Here is a 26,783-nt window from a genome sequence, read left to right as displayed (position 1 = left end):
CCTCAGGGCTTATAATACACTGTGGGAAACGATGAAATGTAATGAACTGTATGATAGAATCCTAACATTAAATCAATATACTGATATAAACTAGTATACTGAAAAGTATACGGTTTTTTAAGATATATGAAACAAAATTTTAGCACATTGTTATTAAAGGTATGAAGGACAGCTACATTTGAACCTGACTGGCTTTTAAGAGGCTACTTTAGCTGCTAAAGTAGCCTCTTTTCTACCAAATAGGGTTAAAAACGTGTCTAAATCTGTACAAACACATGCTGTGCCACATACTCGCTAACATTAACTCATAGAACTACCATCAGCAGATTTATAAATGTAGACTTTCGGTCTTTTACTACATTTTTATTTGACAGATTCAGGGGCTACTCACCAGCTCCCACCGTGGAAAGTGTCGCGTCGAATGACGTAAGCTTCTTCTTCTTCTCTAATGTTTTGTCGGGTGCAATCCATAATTTATTATTATTACTACTAATACAAATATTAAACATTTTCATATGGTACAAACACAGATTTTCATATAAACATATGAGCAAATCCATCCGTATTTTTATTTTTAATTTTTTTAATTAAAAATAAGATTAGGGCCAACCCTAACTTCTTCTTCTCATTATTAATGGATTGCAAGCAACTTCAGATGTACATACAGCCACCTAGTGGAAGGCTATGAGGTTGGACAACTCATAACACTACATAACTCTAGAATATACCTTTTAATTTCATTGTATATATATATATATATGTATATAAAATTGCACTACCGGAAGATAAAAACACGGCATGTATTGAGAGAACACGTATTGTAAAGATCCAATAAAATTAACCAAGTATGTTAAATTTTGGCATTTATTCTGAGTGAATTATTGAAAAAAATCCAAAGAAATAAAAGGCATATTGGAAATATAGGTCTTTAAAAAAGCGAACAAAAATAAACAAAACAGAAAAAAAACAAACTCCGGTTTTAGATTTTAGTGAGTTGTTTTTAAATACTGTAACGATTATTACAATACCTAATTAAAATCTTATGACGGATACGTTTGGCTTTTGTATTTTTAGTAAATTCTTAATACCCTGTTCAAATTCGCAAATAAATTATAAATAAAGGTTTTTTTAAAAAAAAGGTTCTATTAGCGACAAGCGGCTGTTATCACCGATAGAGTGGTTGATAACAGCCTGATAGCAGGCAGAGCAGGGACCGACTGAGGCCATTCTATGGGCTGATAACGTCCGAAGCAGGTGTTTTGTTGCCTTATGTGACCTTGGGTACAGTTTCTGTTTTATGTGGAGAACCTTAAATCCTCTTTTTTTTACCAGATCACACACATAAGTTTGTAAAAATGATCAGAGGTTCTGTTGCAAATTAAATACAGTTTATTGAATTCACAAGTTCAAAGATAGTCCGTTTATTTTATTATACACAAATGAGCATATTAAAATAAGAGTCTATGCTGGCCCTGGAAACCTTGTAGCTGAGACATCGTTAAAGCCCTATTAAATAAAGTTTGACTTTTTTGGGGAGAGGAATAATAAAGAAAACACAAATGCAACTAAATGCACCAAGTGATCCCCAACAAAAACACAGTCACACAAAATGCCCTGGTGAAACAGCAAAGGAAAGAAAATCTCCCCTTCCACTAGTCTCCTCAATCTGAATAAAACAGCCTGGGACCCAGAGACAGCAGAGATCCTTTTATTGTGTTAAACAAGCCAGAGGGCTGGACAATAAAAACTCTGCTTCCTTCAACAAAACCAGCAAAAAGAAAATACTTTTGATCAATAATAGTGATGTTACGTGATGTGCCGAGGCTTCGAGGCGTGTGTCGAGTAATGGAGGGGGCGTTTCCCTAAAGCGCGTATCGAGGCTTGCTTCATTTAGGGGAGGAGCCGGAAACGATGACGTCCGAAGCCTCGCTGCCCGGCTGTACCACGTGACTGCTTCGGGAAGTGGCTCAGAGTTTGGCGCGGGGTTTGACAGCTTTAGACATAGACATAATATAAGGGTAGACGCCGCATTGGCCGCTCCGGCGCAGGAAATACGGCGGCCATCTTAGAGCGGTAAACCCTCGTACTTTGCTGAACCAAAACAACAGAAGATGCCTCAGTTCTGCTCGGCTTATTCGTGTTTAAATCTACGAACTGTTGATGTCAGGGACCGGGGGATAACTTTTCACAAGTAAGAATGACATATTATTGTTAGTATGTTGTGAATGTAATATTACTGTACTGTATTTATGCCCACCAGCGAAATGACAGCAAATGTTAGCTATCGGTCTTCAGCCGGAGATTTGATGACAGGACTATGTTTCAAACAGGCCTACTCACAATTTCAGTAGCTTTGTTTAATTATCATTATCAACAAATTTTAATCAAATTTGGAGTTTTATGTTCTTTAAAATATGAAGATCAAAAATAGTGAGTGTAACGTTTTTCTGAATGCTCAGCTTAAGCAGGCAACAAGGCTCCTTAGTTTCAACCGTTGCAAATAACATGGACCTCATTCGGACAATGTTTTTGTGTACACACTCCCAGATATCACGTTTTTGTTTTAAAGGTTTCCAAAAGATAAAGAGAGGAGGAAGAGGTGGGAAATAGCTTTGAGGAGGGATGGATTCACTGCAAGTGATTCATCTGTACTATGCAGAGAACATTTCAAAACGGAGGATTTTGACAAAACAGGTCAGATTGTCAGACTGAGAGCTGATGTGATACCATCAATTTTCAGCTTCCCAGTTCACCTTCAAAGAATAGGTGCATTATTAAAAGTTCATTAGCATTCATAAATGTGCATAATGTTAGCCTTAAGGGATATATGTGTGTTTATGTACAGGTAGTATATACTGTGAAGTCCATATTCATAAGGTTTTTACATTTAAGGTTGAAAACTACAGAACTACAATAACCTCCACAAAAGCCCAAAGTAGTGAGTATGTGGCCTCTCAAGATGACCCAGAAACTTGTAGTTCAGACCTGCAACCTCAGTCTAATGATGTGAGTATTTTTTCTATTGTAAATATCATATCATAATGGTCAAGATCATATTAAAATCTAAATTATTTTCTAACCCTCATGTTGAATGTTCTCACAAATAAAACAAATAAAACCAACATAGTTGAAGACACACACAGTGCTGCTGTCGTCTGAAAGAAAGTGTGCCATAGTGATGTCTAAGTGATGGGTGATGTCCATCTCTCTGTCTTTAGGATCATTGCTATGCTTTGCCAGCTTCTCTTACCGCTGTCACTGCAAAACATAAGAGAGCGTTGGCAAGAGTGGAATATCTGGAGCGGGACAAGAAAAACACCATGGCCAGAGAGAAGAGGGCAAAGACCACAGCAAAGTCACTTTTGGGGGAATTGAGTGAAAAAAATCTCATTACTGAAGAACTCAAAGAACGGCTTGAATTCTACTCTGGTAATTCAAAATTAATTCCTCAAAATTTATGTACATTTTCTTGTATGTTTATTTTTCCTCCTGAGCTACATCAGAAGAAGAGTTTATATTTTTTCCTCTTAAATTGTCAGATCTACAACTAGAGTTTATGGAGAAAAAGGGCCATGAATACTCCAACGAATATAGAGAGTTTGCCCTCACACTTCATCTCCATGGCCCAAAGGCATACAAATACCTTAGAGAGAAGCGAAGATTTCCCCTCCCACATCCGCACACATTACAAAGGTAGCCTTAATATTCCCCAAATGTTTTTTTTATTTTATTTAACCTTTTAATATTGCAAACATGTTAAATATTGATGCTCCTCCTACTTTTTACAGGTGGTTGTGTTCAGTAGATGACAGGCCTGGCTTGAACAAGATGATGCTGGACATGCTGGAGAGGATGCACCACATTGCAAAAGTCACATGTCTTGGTTTGCAGAAAGGCAACACCAGAAAAAAGCTCTGCAAAACTGTCCTATTTCAAGGCTATTAGATTGTGTAAAAATGTAATGAATATGTAAATATTGTTGTCACAACAGATAAGTATGTGTTTGTGTGTGTATGTATATATATATATATATATATATATATATATGTGTGTGTGTATGTATAAGGCTATTAGATTGTGTAAAAATGTAATGAATATGTAAATACTGTCACAACAGATAAGTATGCATGTGTGTATGTGTGTATATATGAGATTATCGGAATATATACATAATGTGTGTGAATAAATTGCATCTTTGGTTGTATCTTGCAAAACATGTCATACTTTAAAACATTGTATTCCACCAAAATTATTTAAATATGCTAAACTATACGTTCCTATACATGCAATTTTAATAGCTGTATGCCTAAAATTTAATTATGTGACAATGTGATTACTATTCAGCGTGTTATGATCTATTAAATGCGCTGATCCTTTATTGTGCCTGCCAAATATATAAGGCTGAGTGGAGTGGTATACCGCTCCAAGATGGCCGCCCTAAATCTCGTCAGCTCCAATAGGCGAGAGCGGCCCATGAGGCGTCTATCCATATATTATGTCTATGGCTTTAGAAACCACACAGGCTCCATTCAAAATGTGGGTTGTTGTAGGCGAGTTGCGGTCAGTTGAGAGAGTGGATAGAGTTTTGATAGTTTGGATAGCAGAGTTTGGATAGTGGTTATTTAGTTTGAGACAGTTAGTTTGGTGTTTGGAGAGTTTAGTAGATAGATAGATTTAGGAGCGTGAGGACAGGATAGGAGTAGGATGGAGCTGGCGAGAAAGAGGAGGATTTCCCCTATGTGGGAACATTTTGATTTGATAAGCCCTAACAAGGTAAGGTGAACTGAACATTTGCAGATGCATTATGTTTGCTTATGAGGAACTGTATTTTTCACTGTTTCTTATGTTCTGTAAAGGTGAGGTGTTTATTGTGCTCCAAGGAGTTGGGGTACAATAACAACACCTCATCCATGTAGTGTCAAAAAAGAGAAATCGTTTGAAACCAAAAACTGTGGAGAAATTGTTGTTTCTTAATAAAAATGCATGAAATCATCCAAGTTACACAAGCATTAGCCTATTCACCACCCCCTCCCTAGTTCCACAAGCACTTTCACTGTCCTCTGCCTGATTAAGCCCAGGCCATTTTTCTAGAGTCACAGAAAAACTTTACTACACAACATGCCATATCACATGACACTACTATTTTGGGAATAATTACACACAGAGAATACATTCAAACAATATTTTATTATACACATATGTGTATACATAATTTATGTAGACAAATGATTTCGTCCTACACCTTTTGTGAAGTTATTCCCAAGAGCCATAATAGACAAAAATTCAATGCATCACACGTGTTAAGATACAGCTGGCTGTGATTATACACCTGGCCAGTAGGTGGTTTCGTGTGCACATGAAGCTTCAAGAAATGAACCCTTTCTCGAACCAGTTGGCTCAAGTGGTTCAATGCCTCATGAGGCTTGATCTCACCATCACTAATGGGGGGGATATAATTATATCCCCCCCCAAAAAATAATAATTCTAAACTAAAACAAAAACTGAAACAGTAGCAGGCCAACCTACACACAAGAGACCAAGTTAGACAAGCACCTTAAGTAGCCAGATAATGATGAGAAACTGCCTTCACCTTCTGTAAAGTGAAACCAGTCAGCGGCGCTCTGTACGTCCCTCCAGCCTCTGCAGGAATCATCAGCCTGATCTGATCTCCTCAGAGATCTACCTGCTTTTAAATGGAACTGCTGATTACCTGTGATTACCTGTCTGGCTAACGAACCAGCTGCGCTCTGTCACAGCGTCTTCCATATATGGGCAAGAGGAGTAATGCACAGCACCATACTTCCGGGACAAGATGCCCCGGCTACACTTATAAACACAAACGTCAGCGTATTTTGTTTGAATTTTAATGAACATAATTGTAAAGTTTAAGCAGAAAGATTTTTTTAAAACAATTTTTCATTATAAATATTTGAAAAGTGTGGCATTCTGATATTCCAAAATAAAACTCAGCCAATTGCTTTTTTATTTCTTGATCTGTTAACACGTAATAAATGCACTGCAAAAACACAAACTCTGACCAAGTAGATTTGTTCTAGTTTTTTTAGTACATGAAGTAAGACAAAACTAACTTACAAGTAACTTTTCAACAAGATATGAGCTTTATAAAGTAAATAATTCCTTAATATTAATTTTAAAAAGTAGTTCCACTGACAGGTCATCCTTTTAACAAGATATTTTTCCCATAAGTGAAATAATCTGCCAGTCAAACTAATACTTTTTAAAACCAATGCTAAGGAATTATTAACTTAAAACAATCTCCTCTGTTGTGTGTAAAAGTTACCTGTAACAGACAAAATACACATAAAAAGTAAAAACAAAGTGCAGTACTAACTGGTGTGTCAACCAGAAGGACGTCAAACTTACTGGCAAAATAAAACACATTCAGATTTGCTATTTTAAAAAAAGTTATTCAGAACTTGATTTAAATAACTGTAAATGTGCACATCTCTAATGAGTAAATCAAAAAGCTGATTTATTTCAATAATATTAAAAGTTGGCCCCCATATGGATTCCTTGCACATGTTCTACATTTTTATTTCTATGAGTTTTGATTATGTGAAATATTATGTCCAGTAATGACAAAGACTGTTGACAGATTTGCAGCAGAAAGTCTCTTAGCAGACATTTTTACCGTGTCTCTATAATAAAATATTAGAAAATTCACACAAAAACTTCTTTATTACGGCAAAATCTAACAGACAAAAATATGTTTTAAAAATGCACAGAAAGGATTTGGGTGTTTTTAAAACAGATTTGCTTTTATTTGCAAAGAACTTGGACTATTATCGACTACTGAAGCTGAAACTTCATCAGGGAAACATTTCAGAGCTCAGAATGATAAAACATTTGCTAGACACAATCAGAAATGTTGAGATTATCAAAATGTTTGTATTTAGTGTTTGTTTTTGAAAATGAGCATTTATCTAAATCCGACAACACTGTACGTTCATTAACACGCACTGGGCAGATTAGGTGTCGTGGTTCTGTTGCTGTGGTTCTGAACCGACCGTCAGCTGTTTGGCCCCACAGGTGGCGCGCCGTCTGTCCCTCAGGAAACTGCTGAGCGGCGGCCAGGCCATCGAGCTGCTGGCGCAGGACGGCGACAGGAAGAGGTTCCGCTTCAGGACGCCGATGGGACAAACGCCCGACTGCTGCTTCTCCTTCGCCGGGCTGCGGAACCAGGTCACCTTGCTGATCCAGAAGCAGGAAGTCGAGGAAGGTAGGACGGTTTGTGGACTTCCTGTGCAGCTTTAGCCTTCCTGACCACAGCGATCCCTTTGCAGGCGTAGAGGAAGGAACGGTGCTGTCGTGTGTGAACGACATCGCCGCCGCCACGCAGCACACCCTGACCTCACACCTGGCGAAGAGGACGCACCGGGCCGTCCTGTTCTGCAGAGCCAACCGACTGCTGCCGTCACAAAACCCGACGCTGGTGAGAAACTGTCCACTGGATCCGATTGTTTCTATTCCATCACATTCAGTTCAGTTAGCCGCCAACCAGAGCATCAAGATCATCAAAAGTTTCTGAGGAAACCAGCTGGGCTTCCAGTGTTTGACATGCAGCGATCACTCCTCCTGACCAGCAGGGGGCGACAGCAGACAGAGAAACTTCCCTTTAACAGGAAGAAACCTCCAGCAGAATCAGAACCACCACCGGCTCAGGCCCAGCAGCCATCAATACCTGCGTTTCCATTCACTGTACAATTATGCAAATTGGAATAAAAAATGAATAAAATGAAACAAGATAATTTCAGAAAAACTCGTTTTTCAACAGAAAGTTTTTGCTCTAAGATGAGATGTTTTTCACCTGTACCAAAATTCACAAAACTTCCATAGAAACATTTTTCACATCACGCAAGTCACATGATCAACAACAGGATGTTACTGCTGGCAGAAGCGACAAAGATGACGACAGGAAGTGGGATGAGGATTTTAATGATTCATTGTGTGAACAAACTTTTGACTGCAGTCGTCTTGAAATTCTCTGCAGGCAAATATTTTATCTGCTGGGCAAGAAAACTAACTTCAGAATCAGTATCAGTTATTTACAAATTAAAAAAAGAAAGCTGCAGTGTTTCCATAGCAACCCAGCATATCCAAACTTTTAGATTTGACCCAGAGTTTTTTCCAGGTGTAGTCTGGAGGTGTTCCCAGCAACCAGTACATCTGTAAAGCTCTGGCGGTCGTCGCCAAGGCGACCGGGTTGCGGCTGCTCTGCCCTCCGGCCCGGTTCTGCACCCATAACGGAGCAATGGTCGCCTGGTGAGTTCTGGTGGCGTTTGGAAATGAGTCCAGTTCACCTGAGGCATTTGGTTTCCTCTCCGCAGCAACAGAATGGAGCGTCTGAGGGAAGGAACCGGGACCCTGGCGCCGGAGGTGGAGGTAGAGGTCAGCTACGAGCCCAGGTCAGTCAGAACCAGAACCAGTTCACGTTCTGGTCAGGGCTTCACTTCCTCTCATTCATATTTTAAAGAAAAAACTGTTGACAGTAGATTTTTGGATCATAAAATAACCAGTACATTCTACCGTACCGACCCGGTTCCTGCTGTTAGCAGATCAAACCCTCAGACTGACATGAGCTGCAGGTTCTGACCCGTTCTGCTGGTTCTGCTGCAGAGCTCCGCTGGGCGTGGACATCACAGCCGAGGTGAGGGACGCCGCCATCAGGCCGCCGCCCATCCGGATCAAGATCCCAGCCTGACCGGCAGAACTCCCTCTATCCAAACAGTGCAGATATGAGATGTTTATATATTAATGAAGTATTTTAATATGAAGTTTTATGACTTATTTAAAGGAATCTGATCAGAAAGGAATAACCATGAGGTGTGAAGGGGGCGTCACCATCTAGGCCAAACACACCACCTTCAATCCTCAGAGCTAAAAAAAGTAAAGGAGTACTCACTTTTAACCCAGACATTAACACCAGGGCAGAGCGCGAACGCAGGCCCCAACTACCATAAATTGTGCAGTTGAGATTCTCCCATGTGGAGAATTCACAGAGGTCAGATCGCCGCAGTGCAATGGCTGATCCTCACCCTGGAGATCCACCTACAGGATCATTTGATCAATGAAAGACTTGTCACGCCACACAGTTACTGTTGTTAGCTTGTCCGTGACAAAGTGGCACCATTCCAATCCGCTGGTTTCCAGCTGACCCTGTACCTGCATGTGAATGCCTCAAAACAGCCTGGCCATCCTGAACCTTGAGCTGAGCAACCTGAGACACATCATTCTTCATGCTGCTTTTCACCTCAACCAGTCCAAACGGGGCTGATTCTGATGGGTCACATCTGGAGTTGCACCAAGATATGATGTGTCAGGGCGAACAATGAATCCCACAGGGAGCAAGTTGACCCTCAACATCTCAGCAGAGTTTTCCAGCAGCTCAGACTCCATCTGCAGACCAAGCTTCATGGTGGTCTAGGCTTAGGCTTACATTAGCATTTTGCTAATTTTAGCTTATACACTAATTTCAACATACTGAATGGTGCAAGTCCAGGTTCGTCAACATGCTTGTTACTCTTCACATGCTATTGATTACATTGCAGCTTTCTTTAGCATTGATGCTAATTTTTAGCATCAGAACGCTGGGTCCAAACCGACGGGTACACTTTGGCAGGCCCCGGTTAAATTTCTTCAGGAATTTTCTAGTTTAACCTTTTTGTTCATTTTTTTCTCTGTTGGCACCGTTGTCAATAAAGGTTGGTAAATTGAAGTAGGCACTATACACATCCACTGAAGAAAATAGTTCCATAGCACATTTGAATAAGGAGGACTATATTTATTTATTTTCATTGAGAACGTTTGTGAGTGCTACATCGGTTTTACATCTGTTAAACCGATGTAGCACTCTCAAAATTAATCTTGTGTTTCTTGGAAAACGTAAAATTGTTAACTGCGGATGGATATGGGGTTTCAAAATCAAGCGTCTTTTCTTCAGCAGTCCGTTGGCGCGGAGTCTGCGGGTTGGCTGTCCTACGAAAGAATCTGTAAGTACATTTCTTCTGTCTGTTTTACCTGTATTGTATAAAATTTTAGGGAGAGATTTTAAATCGCTAGTTTAAAAAATTTGCTGCTCGTAACAGATTGGATGACCGGAGCGTAACGTCAGTCCGTGATGTTAGCCTGCACCGTTAGCATACGAGGCTACTTAACGGCAACTAGACTCTGTAACGACAGTGTTTTCCGGCGAGCCTTTCGGGTCAGAGCTGCTCTTAATGAAGGTGGAATTACGACGGACGATAGTATAAAACGAGGTGATGTTTTATTTTGAGTCAAAGCTTATTTAAATGCTGAAAGTGATCGACTTATTTCTCTTGCTGGTTGTCAGGCTAAGGTCAAGAAGCTGGCCGGTTCGGCAGCTAACGCTAACCGATACCTGTCTCTATACACGTGTAATGTGACAGTAAGTCCTTCTGCTAGCGGATAATGGCCGAACCTCTGGATCACACTGATCGGGAGTTAAGATGTTGAGATAAGATGTTGTTTCTCCAAAAGTTTCATTCGCTGGAAGCTACCTCTGTGTAAATATGATTGTACCAAAGACCAGAGGCGTTGGTAGGTTTTACCACCCGGGGTAAAACCTATGTATCAATTAGGAATGGAAACGATTAACTATTTGGAGCTTCTCCCATGCATCAGAGGGCGCCGCTGGTCATCCTTAAGCAGAGCCAGTTGACACAGAATCAAAGATGGCGGGGCCATACCAGAACAGATGGAGTCTGGTGTGGGATGCAAAATTCAGTTTATGCGGTTCTGCTTAGAAAAATAAACGCATGACAAGATCATTAAGTTATTAGCTTAAAGGCACTCATTCAGCAGCGTCAAAAATTTCAGATTTTTTTTATCGAAGATGAGGATGTGATGATGACGGCAATTCAAAGGACAATATGCAAAAAAACTGACATGACATAAAAACACGATGCCAATAAGCTCTGCTGATTTTGAGGGCTTTCTAAGTTTAATAACGGGAGAAAACCACATCTTTCTGTTTATTCAGTCTGTGTTGGACCCACAAAAAATGTTAAAATATAATGATGTGCTTCTTTTTTCAAATTCAGCATATGAAAACTGTAGCCCTTTATGTTATGGAAAGACGGTTTTCCATCCTGATAAAATGGGAAAAGTCGGGTTTTTAAGACAAATGTTTGAAGGTTGTACAACAACTCAAAGGACTTTAGACTACAGACAGATTCACAACACACACAGTCATGCACCATGATAGCGATACGATTTACAATAAATAAAGAACTAAACAGCATTAATTAGGGTTGGGCGATGTGGACTTAAAGTTTTATCATAATATTTTGTGGTATTATTTTTTAGGTAACTAAATAACTGACTATGCCATTATAGCCCCACAAACACAAATCCTGCTCTTGCAAAACACTAACATTTACAATACTCTCCTTAAGGACTGCAGCCACTTAAAAAGTGAGATTTATATTAGAAACTGTACACAGTAATGGCATTTAATTATATTTTCAAATATAATCCCAACAATACGTACAATTTTAGGATGTTTTAAACATCATTATCAGGAATTTATTGTGACAACAATAAATCAAAATTCTTATCATGATAAGAAATCTATCACAATAAATAAAAAACAACACAATGGTGTTAATATCGTCCTGCGCCTTCCCAGCTGCTAGATGAATAAAATCATTATTTCTATTGAAACAACGAGGTTTTCTTCTGCTGGTTTGATCATTACTCTTGTTGCTTAAAGCAGATTTTTAAGCTCCATTAAACAAAAAGCACTTATGTTGTAAAATCCTGCTTGAGTTAAAGCAGAACTCACAATACAATATAGTCCAGGGAGATCTGGCACAGGAATCAGGTAAAATATGTTACACCATTAATTTGATTTAAAAAAACAAAAAAACAACCACTCAATAAGAAATTTGTTGATTTTTAGCAGCAATGATTTATTCAAAAAGAATTACAATACTAAGAAATAATAATGGTTATCTTAATAAATAGATCGATAACCAAAAATCCCTCAAAAAATAATTATAGGTTAGATTTAAATCACTCAGTTTGTATCAGCAAAGAACCTAAATAATTAAATGTCCAAAAATTTTTCCCGTTCTTTTTCAAAAAGATTACTGTCCCCAAAGGAGTTCCATATCCTCCAACAAAACCAAAGTCCTGGAGGTATTTCCCTGTTGTAATCCAAAGGCTCGATCCAAAATGAAAAATCCAAACGTCCAATCTTAATCTTAATATGCATTTCTAATATTGTATTTAAAAAGGCTTATAAGTGGTTAAATAAAAATCTGCAGAATGTGCCAATATTTTAATCAGATTTTACTCTGAGAATAATCAAAAGATTCATCGATTACTAGGTAATCATTAGTTGCAGTGCTGCTGTTTTGCAAAGCTAACATGTTCCTGATCAGTGAAATAAACGGCGGCTCTTTGAAGGACACGACTCAGAGTTGACCTGAATTCAAAGTCCAAATAGATAGAAATTGTAAAACAAGATGGCGGCCCAGGGCGTGCTAGCGTCACTCTGGACTTTAGAAACCCCAGGAGTTCATTGAGAAAAAAAATCCAGATTTTCCAAACACTAAAAACCAAAAAAGTGATTAATCGATAAGATTGATTTATCGTCCCATCCCAGTTAAATGTGTCAACATGTCGGCTCTCCTGGAAGTCAGGTGACCTCTTCCTCCAGGCTACGACTGGAAGCTGGAGTCTGTTCAGATGTTTTCTACTCTGCTTCAATAGAAAACCGTTAATTGGATCTGGCGGTCCCTAGGAACTGTGTTTGGCCTCCTTCTGTTTTTAGGACACATTGTTTTAGCTTTTAGGGAACCAGAAAAGAGAACGCCTCACTGATATTATGAATCATTAAGTCTCTGCTTTGTGTCACTTCCTTTCCTTGCAGTAAGCGGCGACCCCTCACTGACTGACACCCTGCGATTCCTGTGGTTCCCCCGCATCCAACTTCAGTGCGTCAGGGTTCTGTCGGTGGTTTGGACTCTCATTGGACGCTTTATTAAGTGGCCATTTGGTATGGCGCAGCGTCCCCCTGGGGCTGTACCTAACCCACAAGATGGAGGCGTTTCTCTGGAGCCCTTCATACACCAGGTGGGCTGCACCCTGAATACGAAGAACCTGACTTTTACACTGCAAAAACAGAAATTTTTCTAAGTCATTTTAGTTTCTAGTCCAAATATATTAGTACCCTTGAATTAAGACACAGGAAACACAACTTATAAGTAACTTTTTATCAAGACATAGCAGCTTGTTTTCAGCCAATAATTCCTTAATATTGACGAAACGGTTCTAGTTCCATTGTCAGATGATTCCACTTAAAACACTTATGGGACATTTTCCCATAAGTGAAATAATCAGCCAGTGAATTTAGTACTTTTTCATCAATATTAAGGAATTATTAACTAAAAACACTTAAAAAAAATAAAATCCAGCTGTTTTCTGGCAATAAGTAAATGTTTTTTGTGTGTCTGGAAAATGAACTGTTTCAAAAACTTTCTAATCAGCACCTAGCAACCCCAGCAGAGCTCCAGCATGTTTGGTCAGCTAGTTTTACCTAATTTTGGATTTAAAGTGACAGGACTCCCTAAAGCAGCTCAAAAGAGGCAGAACTGACCAGACTGAAATCTCATTATCCAAGAATCATTATGAACATGTTAGATATGTCCTAACAGGTCACCTTTAAAACAAACGCCTGTGTCTTGCTAAAAAGTTGTTTCTAAGTTAATTCAAGTTTCCTAAGATTTGCACTAGAAACTAGATTAAAAATACTTATAGATTTTGTGTTTTCGCAGTTCTTTGTTTAGTTCTGTAAATCCAGGATGCCTGGTGGATTTTCATGCCTGTGTGTGTGTGTTGCAGGTGGGGGGTCACACCAGCATGATGCGGTACGATGACCACACCGTGTGTAAGCCTCTGATCAGCAGAGAGCAGCACTTCTATGAGTCTCTGCCTCCTGAGATGAAGGAGTTCACTCCCGAGTATAAAGGTCAGTATCCGCTCTCTGATGTTTCGAATCAGAACCGCTGGGCTCTTCATGCCGCCAGACCTCATCTCAGTGCAGCATTATGAAACCTGCAGCACACATTACTGGAGCTGAATTGATTAATCAATTATCAAAATAATCATCAATTCATTTAATAAGTCTCTCTGTGGTCCAGTAATTTTCGCTCAGCTCAGAATAACTCCCTGCTAAACGGCTGGAGTGGCAGAATGATGCAAAGGAGGAAGGAGATCTTAATGTCTAGTGGAAGAGGAGACGTAGCGGCTCTGTTCTCCATCAGCGGCTGCTGCTGGATCTGCCTGACAGCCTGATGATGTAGAAACAAACCCAAACAAACGGCGACAGCTTTGGTCCTGTTCCCTGTTAGAAATACTTCATGGTTGATGGAGCAGCCGTCTTATTAATCAGTCTGTTCAAAGGAGGAGAGCTTTTTGGGGGAACTTTATTTTTAAAGCTGGCCTGTTATGCTTCCTTGAACAGATTAGGATAGATCTGTACAAAAAGAAACATGTTCATAAAATTTTTTGCACAAGATAATTTTTAGATGGAGATTTTATTCTGCTCAGCTCTGCATATTTTGAGCTGGTTTAGGGCGTCCTGTCACTTTAAATCCAAATAATCTGCTGCTGGCCACGCCCCCAACTCAACATTTGTACTCCAACATAAAAATGGCTGCAAACAGGTAAACAATTATACAACTGTATAGCTTTGAAAAGCATCAGTGGAACCTCCTGCTCAACCAATAATAACGCAGCAAGTGGTTTCTGGACGGCAAATCAACAAGAAAACATTTGTTTTTTTCAGCAGCCACTGTACAGCGCAGCAGCGGTAAAACCAGCTGACTAAACGTGCTGGAACTCTGCTAGTGTTGCTAGGTAACAGACCGGGTTGCTAGGCAATGGCAAAGTGTGACTCAAGATTCGAGAGATTTTTGAAATGGCTTGTTTTCCAGACACCAAAAAATACTAATGTATTACCAGAATTGGTTTGGTGTTTTTTTTAAGTGCTTGAGTTGTTTTTAGAAGCAGTAGAGTCCAAAACGGAAGTACAAAAACGTGCAAAATGTGAATTTTGCATAATAGTTCCCTTTAAAGATTTAGAATTTTTTTTTTTTTTACTCATGACCTTAGCACCACGGCAGACAGAGAGGAAACCGTCCCATCGACCTGCTGCAATCATTCCCAAAACCAGGACACGACACAAACTGTGGAAACCCATTTCCTTACTGAGCTCTTTGTTAGGATAAATCACAGCAGCTTTAATGGGACAAATTCACAGTTTAAATAAACACGAATACTGAGATGAAGCTCTGAAAGCCAGACGTTCGGTTGTGTTTGGAGAAATTGCTCCATAATCATCTGAAATAATGCATGCAGTTTAGTGAGGTTATGTCCCTGGGAGGGATTGAAAGACTTTTAAAGAAAATGGATAAGAAGCGCAGACATGTTGGTGCTACTGGAGCACTTCCTGTTCCCACAGGATGCAAAAGGAAAAATCTTTAGTCTACTGGTAATGCAGGGATTTTCAAACCTCTCATTACATCGTGAAAAAAGTCTTGAAAAAGTCGTGAAAAAACAGCGACAACATCCCAAAGCTAAAAGTGTTCAGGATTGCTACTTTTACCATTTTCTCCACATTTGGATCCATGACATCATCAATAAATATCAATAAATTTGATTAGATGCAGATGAGTGATAAAAATAATTTTCCTTTTGGTTCTGATGAATTTCAAAATGTGAAAACTTTTTTTATCATCAGTTTTATCACACAAATAACACAAAATATCAAAAATAAAACGGAATTCCGATAACATGACAGCTGCTAATCCACCTCATTTGCTTTTGCTGCTCCTCGTTTTGAATCTGTCTGGCCGTTTGGGTAGAACTCTGGTGGAAATCAGGATATGATCTCTGATGGTTCCTCCCGTTCTGCATCCATCAAGATTTCCTTTTCAACTCCTCTGGGATTTGGGGTAAAAAGTTCAGGTGTTATTTGAGTTTTTAGATTCTAATTAGCTGCTTCCATTTGTAAAAACAGTACCTTGTTACCATGGTTACACATCATAGTTGTCTAAAAGTTAAGAGCAAAATCCTCCCAAGCTGCACAGCATCCAGACCAGAGGGAATAATTGCAACCAGCGACTAAACCAAAAGAAATGAACAAAAGTCAAGAAAAAGAACCAATCAGAGCTGCTGTTGTAGCGATAACTATGGAGAAATATTTGTGTTTGCAGATTTTATTCCATCCATAGAAAAAAAAAAACAACCTTCTGGGAATTCTCTAAAATCTGAGTCAGGAAGGTGAAGTTCAGGTATATTTGACTCCCTCTGCAGGTCTGACTCCGTTAGAGAAGCTGAATATTTTCTCCAGTGGTTCTGCATTCCCAGCAGTCCTCCCTGATGTTGACGGCCGCCCAGCCAGCCTACATTTAGCCCTGGATCCCTGCCTGCTGCCATTGTCCTGCTGGTTAAATAACAGCAGACGGACAGCTGCCCAGGAGCAACTTTTCCAAGCCGTCACGGTTGTTTTGCCCACATATTTTCTGACACTATCTGATGAAACATTGCGCTGCTAAGTGGTTCTGCAGATGGAGGCGCATGTCCAGAAGATGCTGGCAGGTGGAAAGTTTGATTAATTACATGAAGGAGAAGCTGAGCTGACTTTTATTGTGACATTATTATGAACGGAGGGAGTTCCCACCTGGTTTCTGTGGAAATAAATAGGAGAATTAGATCTGAAGCAGGAGGACTAAATGTTTGATTTGTTTGTTTTTGCCTCTGTGGGTGAGAGCGCTACCCAACACTCAGTCCAGCTTAGGAAAATCTGCCGGATTTGAATAAATGTCTAATCACACTGAGGATCTGAAGCACTTTTATAAACAACGTCTAGTTTCTACTGCAAATGTTTTATTCCACTTGAAATAAGACACAACTAACAAGTAACTTTTCAACAAGATTTAAGAGCTTGTCTTAAGTCAATAGTTCTTGAGTATTGATGAAAAGGTTCTAGTTACTCTGGAACATCATTTCACTTGAAACATGGAAAAATGTCTTGTTATAAGTCATCATCAATATGCCAATCATCAATATTAAAAAATTATTTGCTTTAAACGAGTCCCTATAACTTACGGAAAAGTTCTCATGACGTCACACTTGTAGCTGACAGCCATCTTGGCAGGCAGTTGCAATGGGGTTGCTATGACAACAATAAACAAGTCACAAGCTTAGGACTAGGACTAATAAGATAAATATCGGTGATATTCACTGTAGAGCTTTCTGCCAAACTAGCAAAGTAGCTCAGCAGCTTTAAAACCAATTGTTTCTGATCGTCTCTGGTTCTGTCTGTCAGGCGTGGTCCTGGTGTGCTTCGAAGGCGACTCCGACGACTGCATCAACTGGGTGGCGTACCCCTACATGGACAACATGGAGGACGTGACGGGGGAGCTGGAGGAGCAGGTTGAGGAGAGGGAGGAGCGGGCCGAGCAGAGAGAGGAGCAGGTTGTGGAGAGGGAGGAGCGGGTCGTGGAGAGGGAGGAGCAGGTTGAGGAGAGGGAGGAGCGGGTCGAGCAGAGGGAGGAGCAGAGGGAGGAGCAGAGGGAGGAGCGGGCCGAGCAGAGGGAGGAGCAGAGGCAAGTAAACAACTTGTTCACTTCATCACTAAGCTTCGCGTCCATTGCAAAACTTTACAAATATTCTGCTTATGTCAAAAAACACTTTTGTAATTGCGTAGTTTCAGTTAAATAAGAAACACTGCAGAAGAGTTTTCCCATGTTTTAGTTGCTTTTCTTTTCTTGAGTTTGTTCATGCTGTAAGTAATTTAGAAAATGCCGCACCATCGTTGTCCTACTACTTCCTGTCACCTTTTTCTTTGTCTTCTCCACAGTAGTAACTGTTGTTGATCACGTGACTCATGATGCAAATAAGTGTTTCCATTGCAATTTTGCAAAATAAACCAACTTCGATACAACAACAAAAAATTACCTCATTCATTAAGCAAGCTGATTTTAGAAATGTCAAGTTGCTCGATTATAGACGAGTTGCAGCGTGACGTCACATGCGTAAGATCCTCCCTCCACCTCCCAGCTGGAGGGCAAAAAGCTGCTCGCTGGTGATGATTAGCATTGGTTTTAGCTGTTAAGTTGTCAACATAACGCGCTAAATCTTGAATGTATGCGTGATGTATAAAATAAAAATGAAGGTGGTGCTTTGCTACTAATTGTCAACACTGACAACTAGATAGCAAGGTCAGGAAAAAGTTTTAATTATAAAAAAATAAATATAAATAAAAAATAGCGAGGGAGAGGAAAGTAGCTCAGTTATGCTAGCTTGACTTTGACAAATTTAACATGTAGATGTGCTGCAGAATTTGGTGTTTCAGTTCAATTAAAAATTGTGCGAAATTTCCGGATGTAAACGATAACATGCAACATGTCTATATTGTTAATGGAAACGCAGCTACTGATAATGATAAAAATATTCACAAGATGTGCGATATATCGACTGTCGTTATTTATTTGAATGAACAACAGTTAATTAAATCACAATAACAACCTGCTTTCCTGCTTCAGTTCTGTGAAACAGAGTCCCCGGCTGGACCCAAAGGTCCGCTCGGACGTCCTGTTCCAGATGCTGGACTCGAACAGCGGCGCGGCCTCGGAGAAGATCAGCCTCAACCCCTGGAGCCTGGTGTGCCACAAGCAGCAGCTCAACCGCATGAGATCCGAGTCCAAGGACCGCAAGCCCTTCAGTATCCTCCATCCATCCGCCGGGACAGCCTGCACTCACCGTGACTCACTGGACACTTTGTTAGGCTCAGCTGTGGAATCACCTGTTTAACTCGGCCAATCACATCGCAGCAACTCAAAGCACAGGAGCTTCATGGAGTCTTTTTGTTTTGCAGTTCCTTCAGAATTTCATAATATTTTTTGTGATTTTATTTTATTTTTTCCTAATCAGAATTACTGATTTTTTTTAATGCTACTTTAGAAATATTTGCAGGGACTTCTGCAGCATTTTTTTCATTAAACTCCTTCCAAAAAACTACATATACAAGAAAAAATATAAGAAATAAAAACAGCAAGCAGGCAAATTAAACTAGGTCGATTTCTGTACCATAACTGAGGTGGAGGCAGCAGGTTAGTAGAAGTAAGAAATACTGCCACCTGCAGGTGGGAGTTAGCGTCACTTTAACCCAGGGGAGCCCAAAGTCAGACCTCGAGGGCCGGCATCCTGTTTTAGTTCTCTTACTGGTGTTAGTAACAACCTTTTCAGCAGGTCAGTGATCTTCTTAGGCCTCTAATGAGCCATCATTGGATCCAGGTGCGTTAAACCAGGGAGAGACTAGAACATCAATCATCAATCAAATGTTATTTGTATAGCACATTTCAGCAGCAAGGCATTTCAAAGAGCTTTACATCATATCAAACACAGAAACACAATGCAACATAGAATCAATCATTAAGTCAAGTTACATCAATAAATTTGTAATTGATTACATTTCAAATATAATCCTGAACAGGTGGGTTTTTAGTTGAGATTTAAAGGAAGTCAGTGTTTCAGCTGTTTTACAGTTTTCTGGAAGTTTGTTCCAAATTTGTGGTGCATAGATGCTGAAAGCTGCTTCTCCTCGTTTGGTTCTGGTTCTAGGGATGCAGAGCAGAACCAGAACCAGAACATGTAGGTTGCCGGGCCTCCAGGACCCACTTTGGGCTCCCCTGCTTTTACCCGATGGTGGTGTTGGTTTCTTTGTTTTTTTACCTTACCACCACTTTTTTTGTGAAAATTTTGCAATGAACTCACAATCATTCACTAGTGCAAATAAATACATAAATCTGCATAAATATTTGCAATCTTCAAAAACTGGAGTGTAGTTTTTTAGCTTATTTTAATAGAACTTAAAAAGACAAGTTAAACCAAGAATTATGAAAAATATTATGTTTTTATCATTCTCGGACTATGGCGTTTTTAATACCTACATTTTATTTAAGCAACAAATATATATCACTTTTGGCACAAAATGACATAAGCCATTATTTTTGGAAGGCGATTATATTCGTACAGTTAAAAACAACAGACACAAAAAAAATCTCTTAACTTCATTTTTAAACGTTTGTTTTTACCCACAAATTATTAAAAACTATAAAAACTCATGTCCCTTAATTTGAAGGAGCAAAATTAGAAAAAAAGATTCTCGTCTATCAACATTTTAAAAGTACTTAAAGTTGTGGACAGAATATTTTTTTTAAACACATCTGGATTGGGCGTGCCGTGGTGGCGGAGGGGTTGGTGCGACCCACATTCAGGCAAACGTAGCCTCGACGCGGCTGTCGCGGGTTCGACTCCCAGATCCGACGACGTTTACCGCATGTCTTCCCCCTTTCCTGTCAGCCTACTTTGAAAAAAAGAGACACTAGAGCCCACAAAAGACCCCTTGTGGGGCGAAAAAACAAAAAAACACATCTGGATTGATTCAATTAGTAAAACTTGCTTGATTGTTTTTTCAGGGTATCAAAATGGTTGACAAAATTCATATAATATCAGTAAATATCAGGCATTGTTCATAACAGAAGTATAAATATGGAATATTGGAATCGGCTGAAGTTTTCAAGCCTGTAAATCCCAACTTTTGGTGTAAAAGAAAGCAGAAATCTTTTTAAATCAAATATGTTTGTTTTTTTTTATCGCCCCGCAAGGGGTCTTTTTTTTTTTTTTTTTTTTTGTGGGCTCTAGTGTCCTTTTTTCAAAGTGGGCTGACAGGAAAGGGGGAAGGAGAGGGGGGAAGACATGCGGTAAACGTCGTCGGGTCCAGGAGTCGAACCTGTGACAGCCGCGTCGAGGCCACGTTGCCTCCGAATGTGGGTCGCGCCAACCCCTCCGCCACCACGGCACGCCCCCTAAATCAAATATATTTGTATATTTTTCCAACTGACATTCTTAAAACTAGATCAGAGTCAGTCTGCGGTCGATGAAATCCTCCAGGTTTTATTCCCTAACTGCAGCGTCTCAACCAGAGGGCCTGCTGCTGGAGAACATCGTCCACCCCTTCTCCTTCCCCTGCATCCTGGACCTGAAGATGGGAACCCGGCAGCACGGCGATGACGCCTCGGAGGAGAAGGCGGCCCGGCAGATAAAAAAATGCGAACAGACCACTTCGGCGAAGCTGGGCGTCAGACTGTGTGGCATGCAGGTAGAATGGCGAAGGAAACGCATCAGGATGCAGCTACGGAAACTCCTATCAGTCCATCTTTCATTAACCCAACGTCACGCTTCACTCAGCTGCAGAAAAGTGGACAGAATTGTCATGATTTCAGCCCTTCAGCTCTACCTTGACTGTGCTGATTACTCATTTCCCTCACCTGCACTGAGCTGCTCCCTATTTAAACAGCTGTCGTCACCAGCTCAGTGCGAGATCATCTGTTGCCACTGTCACAGCTTTCAAGCCTTGTCTCATGTTCCAAATAGTTTTCTGGTTTTCTGACCCTGCCTCCTGCCTTCTGGTTACTGGATTTTCATTGCCTGAGACCCTCCCGTGCATGACCCCGGACCATTTCACGACTGGTCAGCCTCTGGTTGGAGGATTTTATCCCTGTCTTCTGTTTGTCCTGCAGACCTCCCATTGTCCACTCACCCAACCCTCCCCCAGCTGGACTCCTGACCCCTGTGGATCCCCCATCCCTGACCCACCAGTGTGACCACAGCCTGCTACATCATTATTTTTGTAATAAAACTTTTGGTGAACCGTCCTCTTGTTTTGGCTGCGTTTTGGGTTCTGGCTGATTTTGCTCTTAACATTACAAGAATAGCTTAAATTGAAAATGCTACGTTCAATTTTTATTCAGTTTCCAGCTTCTGCTGAATTAGAGAATACATCATTTATTTCCTCTACTTTTAAAGCGGCAGTATTATGTAACGGTAACCTTTTTGGGCATTAGCTCATGTTAGAATGTTATTCCCTCATCAGAAAAAACCGGAGTGTTGCTTTGATTCTTTGATGTTTGCAAAATCCTTTAATCTCCATGGCAACCATTCAGCAGTGCAAAGCGCCTGGGTGGACCTAGCCCCGCCTTCCAGGTACAGCTCCTCCTCAGAGCTGCAGTTTCCGACCTCCCCTGTTCCGCCTCAGCTCCTTCAGACTAGCCAGCAGGAATTAGCAAACACCTGGTGGAACTGCTGAGCTCATTATAGGAGCTACTTCTCACTGAAACATTGGTAAAAAAGTTGCTAAAGGGTTAATAGAGGAGCCGTGCAGTGATGACGTCCTGAAGGTGAAGTTTCAAAAAGAGCAGGAGTTTCTTAAAAGACAGGCCCAATTTCAAGGCCTTAAATCAGGAAGTGAAATTTCTTTTCAGTCATGTGTGATATTTATGTATAATTTTTATAACAAGTTGAAAGTAACATAGTTTCTTGATTATGATATAGATTGGCACTATGTGCCTGGTAAATACATAATACTGCCCATTTAAAGAGGACCTATTATGTAAAATTCACACTTTGCACATTTTTGGTCCTTTGTTTGGGTTTCTACTGCTTCTAAAAAAAAACAGCCCAAGCCCTTAAAAGAAACCACCCAGCTGTGTTTCTTTGGCAATAAGTTAATGTTTTCTGGTGTCTGGAAAATAAGCCATTTCTAAAACCTCCTGATTGTTGAGCCACAATCTTAGGTGCTGTTACCTATCCACCCAGCCTGTTACCTAGCAACCCAGGCTGAGCTCAGAACATTTGGTCAGCTGGTTTTATCGCTGCATGTGCTGTACAATGGCTGCTGGAAAACACAAGTGTTTTGTTGTTGACTTACCATCCAGACACCACTTGCTGCATTTTTATTGACTGTGCAGGAGGCTTCATTTCTGCTTTTCATCAATGTGTTGTTGTATGATTGTGCATCTGTTTGCAGCCATTTTTACATGTGAGTATAAATGTTGAGATGGCCAGCAGCAGCTTGTTTGGATTTAATGTGACAGGACGCCCTAGAACAGCTCACAATAGGCAGAACTGAGCAGATTAAAATCTCGTTATCTAAGAATCATTTTGTGCTAAAAACGTAATGAGCATGTGTTGTTTAGACCGATCCTAACTTGTTCAAGGAAGCGTAATAGCTCACCGTGATGAATTATTTAAACACCGCCCTCTCCCCCTGCAGGTGTACCAGCCGACCACCGGCGTCTTCCTCTACAGGGACAAGTTCTACGGGCGCGGCCTATCGGTCGAAGGCTTCCGTCAGGCGCTCTGCCAGTTCCTGGACAGCGGGAAGGGCCTGAGGCGGGATGTCTTTGAGCCGATCCTGAAAAAGCTTTGCAGCCTGAAGGTGGTGCTAGAGAGGCAGGAGTCCTACCGCTTCTTCTCTTCCTCGCTGCTCATCATCTACGAGGGAAAGGTGAGCAGGTTTCTAATTAAGTCTTTATTATGTAATTATTTATAAGAGATCGCTGTGGTGGATTAGCGGATTAGCTACCGCTGCTATTAGCTAAGCTAGCAGTGCGGTGGTTGATTAGCTCATTTAAACACCACTCACTCTACTGATGATCTGTCAGTTGATGTTTAGGTTCCCTTTTTATTTATTTTTTATTTTATTGTACTTTTTTAACTGAACTGAAGCACAGAATTCTGCAGCACATCTATAAGTTAAAGTTGTCAAAGTCAAGCTAGCATAGCTAACTTACTTCCTTATCCCTTGCTATTTCTTAACTAACACTTCCTGATCTTATTGTCTAGTTCTTGTCATGCTAACAAGTAACAGCAAAGCGCTGCTTCCCTTTTTTCTTCCATACATTTAAGATTTAGCATGTTATGTTGACAACTTGACAGTAAAGCTAATGCTAGCCATCGTCATTGAGAATTTTTTAATATTAAATGATTTACATTTTGTTCAGTTACTAAGTACTTCAGTTGCCTTCTTGCCAAATACTTTTTTACTCTTATTGAGTAATTTTGTTTTAGACGTCTAAGTAAAAAGTAAAGTAAAATGTCATTCTCTTATTTTTACAATTTTTGGATACTCTACCTGTTTCTGACTGAAATGAAGCTCAGATTAATTTTTTTAATGAAAGTTTCGCTGAGTCGTTCCCTCCCAGCGGTGTGACGTCTCAGGTTTGAGTTTCCGAATGAAAAACTACAGACTGACATTTTTCTGCTTCTATTTTTGGTCTGTAACTCCTGAGGGAGACACGCTTCAAGAATAAAATGAGACGACATGGAGCTGAGACTGAACCCAAACAATCAGCCTCTGGAAGGGAACGGGCTAAATAAAGAAACTCGCATCAGAACCGAGCAGAACCGCGGTTCAGATGATCCTCTGTAGGTTCACTGCTGAGGAAATCTGTTGAGATTTCAATGATTAAATCGTCATTTTTACAACTCTTCCTTTGTAATTCTGGACTGACACATAATTATTAACACATAAGTAGCTGTTCCAGCTAATTTAACAAGTTTCCACTGTAATGTTTTAGGTCTTATGAGTAAATCTGTTACAAAGATACAAACCATACTAAAAAGAATGTACTATAAAATTATGTTTATTTCTGAAAATTCAAAGGATTTAGTCTCCCGTTGGAAAATAAATGGTAATACTGACTCTAGAATCAATAACTAAACTAATAATAATCACAGTAATGTAATAAATTAATAGGTACCACTGACACCTTGTAGTAAGAAGGTTCTGGGTTTGAACCCGGCCTGCGTTCCTCCCCAGGTTTTCCAGTTTTCTCCCACAATCTGAAAACAGGACAGTTTTTACACCTGATAGACTCGGTTTGATTTGGGAACAAAATGTCAACATTTCTTACATTTTCAGCTGCTGTGGAGTCAAACCTGTTCCCCTCCTCACCTGAGGGGGCGCTGCACCAAGGACCACTGAAGGAAACAACATGAAAGAGGAAACAGCTTTTGCAGTTAGTTTGGATGGTTTGACTCAGAGCAGCTGAAATGTAACAACTGTTACAGGACTATAAGTTGTGAAACCTTCCTGGTTCTGTTAGTTTATAAACTGGACCGTTTCGGACCTGATTGACTGACTTCTCGATCTGCTGCAGGAGTCTGAAGCCGCCCCGCCGCCCGGCCCTGGGCAGAGCGCCGTCCCTGCAGACATCCACGCTGCTCCCTTGGACCTGGAGCCTCTGTCCTCTCAGGGACCCGGACATTCGGCGCCAGACGCCCCTCCCCCTCCCTTCCCGCCCAGCGTGACAGACTGCTGCCCCTTTGTGCCCTGCCCCCCATCAAAATGTCCCTCCCCACTGCCGCCACCTCAGCAGCTCCCTCTGGTGGACATGCGCATGATTGACTTTGCCCACTCCACCTTCAGGGGTTTCCTCGACGACAAGGTCCTGCACAAAGGCCCGGACCAAGGCTACCTGTTCGGACTGGAGAACTTCATTCATATTATAAAGGACTTTCGAGATGAGAACCTGCCGTAGCTCCAGAGGCAGGAGGTTCTGGAGCTACGGCAGGTTCTGTTTTGTTCTGTTCAATAAACCACCAAAAAACGTCCTCCCACTCTAGAGACTGATCGGTCTTTAAGCAAACACACACACACACACACACACCTCTTACTGTGAGTCCATTCAGGTCAGACTGCACCGAGGAGACGGGACGGCGCCACCAAAATGGCCGCACACCAAACTATGACCTCCGTGGTTTAAAGTTTTCCCTCACCATAACACATCAATGCCTAACCACAGAGCGGCGGTGACATCACAGCAGGTGGCCCGCCGCCGTCCTGAGGGGATTTTAACTGCTTTAATCCAGAACGGTGCCGGTTCTGATACAAAGTTAGAAACAGCAGCTGAAACTACAGAGAAAGGTTTTAATTGTGCATAAATGTATAAAAAGCTGCGACTGCAACCAGCCGGCTGGCAGAAGAAGGGAACCCGTGTGGCCACTAGGGGGAGTGTTTTTCTAGATTAAAGCATCTTTAAGGGAAACTTAAAGATGCTTTAAGTTTCTTTAAGTTTGAAAGAACTTAAAGAAACTTTAAGTTCTTTAAGTCTGAAAGAACTTAAAAGTTTTCAGACTTAAAAAAGTCTGAAAAAAGTTCAGACTTTTTTAAGTCTGAAAAATTCAGAGGATTTTTCTCGTCCTGTTGGTCGGACTCAACCACATCCTGGGAACATTGTGATTGGACGAAACGTCCACTAACCGACCAATCAGCTCCTCCTCCTGGTTCCTCAGAAACCAAAACCCACAACAGCAAATAGGGGCCAAAAAGAACTAAATATCCACTGAAAAACTCAGACATTAACAGAGTAATTTCAGAAGTTTTCTAGAAAAAACAAGGAAATTTCTGATCTCCAAAAGTCTAAAATGTGCAAGAAAGAAAAATCTTAATTTTTTCTAGAAAACATTGTGGAAATTTTTCCATTTTCTCCAAACCAAATTTGCAAAAATGTTTACTTTTGAAACTCCAAATTTCCAAAAGAAATTGCCGTTTGAAATTCAATTTTTTTCTAGATCATTTCTGATATTAATCTCAAAAGTTTTTGTTTTGTTTTTTGGCAGGAATCTACTCGTTTCTTTTTCTAACCATATCGGCCCCAATACGCCGCGGTAGAACCCGTATAACCTCGGAAATGAAAGAAGAACAAACACACTAAGGGGGCACGCTGTGGTGGCGTAGGGGATAGCGCGACCCACGTTTGGAGGCCTTGAGTCCTCGCCGTGGGTTCGATTCCCAGACCCGGCGATATTTGCCGCATGTCTTCCCCCTTTCCTGTCAGCCTACTTTCCTATAGGAGACACTAGAGCCACAAAAGACCCTGGAGGGG

General features: G+C 40.6%; 3 protein-coding genes, 1 long non-coding RNA gene and 1 pseudogene across 6 annotated transcripts in view; 3 read left to right on the top strand and 2 right to left on the bottom strand.

Moving 5' to 3' along the window:
- Positions 1 to 18,147, top strand: part of LOC102231380 — a 32,479-nt gene extending 14,332 nt beyond the window's left edge. The window contains exons 4-12 of the mRNA XM_023324463.1: positions 7,051 to 7,240; positions 7,305 to 7,453; positions 8,349 to 8,426; positions 8,638 to 8,748; positions 9,965 to 10,010; positions 12,917 to 13,119; positions 13,888 to 14,014; positions 17,378 to 17,661; positions 18,112 to 18,147. Of these exons, the coding sequence (XP_023180231.1) occupies positions 7,051 to 7,240; positions 7,305 to 7,453; positions 8,349 to 8,426; positions 8,638 to 8,748; positions 9,965 to 10,010; positions 12,917 to 13,119; positions 13,888 to 14,014; positions 17,378 to 17,661; positions 18,112 to 18,147 (1,224 nt within the window). The remainder of the gene's footprint in view (positions 1 to 7,050; positions 7,241 to 7,304; positions 7,454 to 8,348; positions 8,427 to 8,637; positions 8,749 to 9,964; positions 10,011 to 12,916; positions 13,120 to 13,887; positions 14,015 to 17,377; positions 17,662 to 18,111) is intronic.
- Positions 2,007 to 4,019, top strand: LOC111605828 (THAP domain-containing protein 6-like). 2 transcript variants are annotated; one of them, XM_023324722.1, is made up of 6 exons: positions 2,007 to 2,191; positions 2,570 to 2,762; positions 2,893 to 3,006; positions 3,219 to 3,429; positions 3,540 to 3,693; positions 3,789 to 4,019. In XM_023324722.1, the coding sequence occupies exons 1-6, from the start codon at positions 2,112 to 2,114 to the stop codon at positions 3,943 to 3,945; spliced, it is 909 nt and encodes a 302-aa protein (XP_023180490.1). In that variant the 5' UTR covers positions 2,007 to 2,111; the 3' UTR covers positions 3,946 to 4,019. The 2 variants fall into 2 exon arrangements, 1 of the variants encoding a protein (XP_023180490.1); XR_002751843.1 differs by lacking the exon at positions 2,570 to 2,762.
- On the bottom strand, positions 8,945 to 9,084 carry LOC111605932 (annotated as a pseudogene).
- Positions 17,619 to 25,509, top strand: LOC102231124 (inositol hexakisphosphate kinase 1-like). Its single transcript, XM_023324721.1, has 5 exons — positions 17,619 to 17,657; positions 18,597 to 18,775; positions 21,039 to 21,214; positions 23,168 to 23,401; positions 25,056 to 25,509. Exons 2-5 carry the CDS (start codon positions 18,655 to 18,657, stop codon positions 25,434 to 25,436), a joined length of 912 nt encoding a protein of 303 aa, XP_023180489.1. The 5' UTR covers positions 17,619 to 17,657; positions 18,597 to 18,654; the 3' UTR covers positions 25,437 to 25,509.
- Positions 23,302 to 25,116, bottom strand: LOC111605830. 2 transcript variants are annotated; one of them, XR_002751845.1, is made up of 3 exons: positions 25,026 to 25,116; positions 24,666 to 24,738; positions 23,302 to 23,388 (listed from the first exon to the last, which is right to left on the bottom strand). It is a non-coding gene; the product is annotated as an uncharacterized LOC111605830 (long non-coding RNA). The 2 variants fall into 2 exon arrangements; XR_002751846.1 differs by having other exon boundaries at positions 23,304 to 23,388; positions 24,657 to 24,738.
- Positions 25,510 to 26,783: the final 1,274 nt, after the last annotated feature.

This window comes from Xiphophorus maculatus, chromosome 20 (genome assembly GCF_002775205.1).
Source record: "Xiphophorus maculatus strain JP 163 A chromosome 20, X_maculatus-5.0-male, whole genome shotgun sequence".
Taxonomy (NCBI): domain Eukaryota; kingdom Metazoa; phylum Chordata; class Actinopteri; order Cyprinodontiformes; family Poeciliidae; genus Xiphophorus; species Xiphophorus maculatus.
The sequence above is the reverse complement of the archived record's forward strand: the minus strand, read 5'-3'. Positions and strand labels throughout refer to the sequence as shown.